The sequence below is a fragment of the Gavialis gangeticus genome, unplaced genomic scaffold (genome assembly GCF_001723915.1).
Source record: "Gavialis gangeticus isolate Ggan-Ray unplaced genomic scaffold, GavGan_comp1, whole genome shotgun sequence".
NCBI classification, from domain to species: domain Eukaryota; kingdom Metazoa; phylum Chordata; order Crocodylia; family Gavialidae; genus Gavialis; species Gavialis gangeticus.
The window spans coordinates 67,533,682-67,537,591 of record NW_017728992.1 but is presented as its reverse complement, the minus strand read 5'-3'; the positions used below and the strand labels follow the sequence as shown (position 1 = coordinate 67,537,591).

At 41.9% G+C, this 3,910-nt stretch overlaps 1 protein-coding gene across 3 annotated transcripts in view; it reads right to left on the bottom strand.

Moving 5' to 3' along the window:
• Nucleotides 1-1,325: 1,325 nt before the first annotated feature.
• Nucleotides 1,326-3,910, bottom strand: part of PQLC1 (PQ loop repeat containing 1) — a 108,450-nt gene continuing 105,865 nt past the window's right edge. For all 3 annotated transcript variants that reach the window (XM_019524005.1, XM_019524024.1, XM_019524015.1), the window contains one exon: nucleotides 1,326-2,311. In XM_019524005.1, coding sequence (XP_019379550.1) covers nucleotides 2,104-2,311 — 208 coding nt within the window. In that variant the 3' untranslated portion in view covers nucleotides 1,326-2,103. The remainder of the gene's footprint in view (nucleotides 2,312-3,910) is intronic.

The following is a 3,910-nucleotide window of genomic DNA, read 5'->3' as shown; positions in this document are numbered from 1 at the left end:
GGGGGGGGGGGGGGGGGGGTTCCCCATGGTCGTTCTCTCCTCCACATCCACAAGCCACAGCAGAGTCGGACACCTGATGAGCTCATGGGCTGCTGCTCCAAATGCCCAAATACAACACACGTACTGAAAGGGCCAAACCCTGGTCCTGTTAAAGACTATGGGAGTTTCACCAATGGATTCAAGATTTGACCCACCTAGGCAAAGGAGGTGGCCTCCAGGGAACACACAGCAGGGTGGAAGCCTACAGGTCAGGCTGTACTGTAAACTTGAGTGATGCCAAGTTTGGAAACAAGAAAAACCAAAAGCACAACAGCAGAGGACAACTGGGTGTCCATTACCTCAAAATAAACTTTCCTGATAGATTTTGCTACACTGTGATCCCAAACTACTACACTTCTGAAGACTCTATCTGGCCTCCCTTAAAGGCGATCCAAACACAGAGCATGGGATCCCCAAAAGCAGCAGGTTAGTGAGAATACCTGATTTAAAACCGAAGATGTGATATCCTCGTCTTGTTGCCTTATTTAAAATAATGTATCCTTCTGGGATGTTCTCGGAGAACAAAATGGCTTACTAACAGTCTATCACTGCCCTCAACAATGGCAGCTGCACTAGGAGAGGATTTATCTGGCAGTAAAGAATGACTCTCATAAAGAAGGCAGTGCAGACACAATGGTTCTTGGGACTAAGTATCTCTCTGTATCCATCTCATTCTGATGAACACAGGATCATTATGGCAATTGGCTGCAGCCCAGGGGTTTGATAACAAACCATTTCAAGCTGTACACCGCTTAGCATTTCCAGGTAAGTGCCAGCTGTCAGAAAGGGCACAATAAAGGATGCTGGCAAATATATATTATATACAACTTTTACATTACATATATAAATTATAACCCCCTTAGACTTCTTACTACCCCTCCAACCTATTGGAGCTTTCTAACAGCAAACAGCCTGGAAGATTTAAATAGCAGAAAAAGAATGACACCGCAGTCCTGACCCAATCCCCTGTGGCACTTCCATGTTTGGCTAACAAAAAAAAGCCCGGAACACAAAGTGGTCTCATTTGGCATTAAGTAATACTAATGAGAATCCCAGCATTCAGCTAACTACATTTCAGGAACAGAAAGCTACTCGATAGAAAGCTACTTCATTTCTTTCCCTCGCATCCATCTCCATCCCATACTTTAGCAGCCTTGAAAGTTGGTTACTACTTTATCGCTGGTGCTCTGTCACTGCTGGGAAATGTTTCACTGGTGTTTCTCCTGGCCCCATTCAGCAGCCTACCAACCTACTCCAAACATCCACACATTTTCCATAGTATTGCACCCTATCAAATTAGGAACCCCTGAAAGTGACTGCTTCAAAGCAAGACTACTAAGACTCACACTCTCCCACCCCTTTAATTCTCCCACCTTGTTCCTATCAATATCTATTTGATTTGGCCACAGCATTGTGCACCCCATTACCCCTATGAAACCTTTCATCTTGATTGAGTCACTCGCCACACTGAACCAGCAGTGTGAGATGCATCACCCAATACATACACACTTGATACTAGATAATTGGTTTACTTCAAGTGGTTCCCTTCCTAGGGTCCTTCCCTCCCACCTTTACTGAAAAACTTTGCATTAAATATTTGATAGTGTCTTCACATGTTATTAAGATATTTGACCCTAAGAGATAATCCAAACTTACTGCCAATATACATACTTTTTATATAATATAAATAGGTAAAAGCTTCAGACAAAATATTCTATGATTTCTGTGGTTTAACATCTTTAAATAGCATTAAAAACACACACATCCAGCCCTTGTGATTATATGTACAAACACTGGTGAATGTATAAGGCTCACAGGTACATAGGCAAAAAGAAACTAACTGTCCCTCCAACAGGGGAAAAATACTCTATATGATGAGTCTGAAACCAAACAGAACAAGTTGTTTTTCAACTCTAACTCCAGTGATAGAGCCCTCCTACTTCCTAGCCTTGCACTCATTCATGTTTTCAATTCAACAGCAAAACTAGTATTTACAAGAGGAAAGAAAGCTGCAAAGGTCGACTCCTCAACACTGTTGACCTATCACCATTTCCACAGCATGTTTCAGAGTGCCTTTGTACTGGCTGGGTGTGCTGTGTGTGATGCTGGCTTCTGAGGGTAGTAGCTGTAGAAGTAAACCTGCAGCAAGATGGCGATGTCCACAAAGACTTGGAGTAATCCGCAAATGGAGAACTGGAAAGGAGCTTGGTTGAGGATAAAGTAGACAGTCTTGAAGGTATCACCACTAGTCCACATCACCACCATCTTGACGCTAAGAAAGGGAGGGGAAAAAAAAGAATTAAAGATTGAAAGAGTTGGAACTTGGATAGAGGAAACCATATTGTGACGATATATATACAGCTCTGCAAGTCCACATAGTGCATCTAAACAAATTCTTGCAGTCCTACCCATGGATGGAACAATCTCCTGACCACTAAAACCAGTCAGCTTAGTGCCTTAATTACTATAAATACAAGTGCTACCAGTCATGAAGTTATCCAACTGCTTAAAAAAAAAATTATGATACTAAACTGGATGACTTGCCATGGAAGTGAAAGGCACATAGTAACTACACTGCATATATAATGAAGTAACAAGGGTGCATGACAAACAACAGATTTCAGATCCATTTACTGCAACAGTTATGGTTTCTTGTGTGAGTATGTACATGAGCACTCACTCACTCACTCACTTCTTCCCTGATCAACCTTTAGAATCAACCTACATGAATTTGTCTTGTGTATCACATGATGTATTTTGTGCTCCAGAGTGAATTGTCCAATAGCATGTGCAAAGAGAACAGTTAATATGACAGCAGCATTAGAAGGGCTCTGGCAAGGGTCTTTCTCCATAGAGGGATGCCCAAGTTTCTTCTTTTTTTGGTATTTTTACTCGTTATTCCTTTTTTTTTCCTTTTTTTTAAAATGTCCTACATCTTTGAACCATCCTTCTCACCTCCTGCCCAAAGGCTTTTCTGCCCCTGGCACTTTGGGTTCTGCAAAGTCTGGGGAATAGAAATCATTCTTAAATCTTAGCACAGGGACGTTTTCCATGTCAGCACTTCAACACTGAGTCCAGAATGTGCACAATCCGTTGCTGAAGATGGGTTTGGGCTTTGTGCATTACAACAGGACAGCTTTATAAACAGATGAGCAAGCAGTGCTGAACAAAAGCTTTGCCATTCACAACTAAAACCCTTCAGCATAAATAGTCTGGAGCCCTTGCGTGAAATGTCACAATTATGAATGATTAAGTTTTTCCAGTCTTGGCTGTAAATTTATCAAAGCAACTGTGTGCGCACAGTATCTGGTGCTCATTTCCTACATGTTTAGGAGGACAGGATAAGATAATCTGGAATCTTGGATACGAATACAGCACATAACCCTAATATGAACTAGATCCTGCAGTCTATCCTCAAGCCTTTGCTATAACAGTGGTCAAGAAAGCCAGCACATACAGCCCATTCACGTAACAGGAGCATAACCCTTGTTATCGGTCACTTATGACCCCAATCACTGTGGTTATAAATGAAGATCCAAGATCTGTAACAATACATCATGGAGCTGCTAAGTGACTGTATATGCAAGGCTGCAAGCTGGGCATGCAACTGAATACATAATACTTACAGACCTAACTCAATCTAAGTTTTGTATACAAATAACTACCAGAAAGAAAAGGAGAAGGTTACCCGAGGTCAGCCATTCCCTGTAGCAAAGTGGAGCCCCGCGGGTTAGCAAGCCCTGCCAGGCAGGCTAACATGCCAGGTTATTGAACATTTGTCAGATATTTTCCCAGTGAAGATCTTTTTTTTAAAACACAAAAACAAATCCGAACAGCTTGAACAAGAAGGGAGGGCAATACATCATGGTAC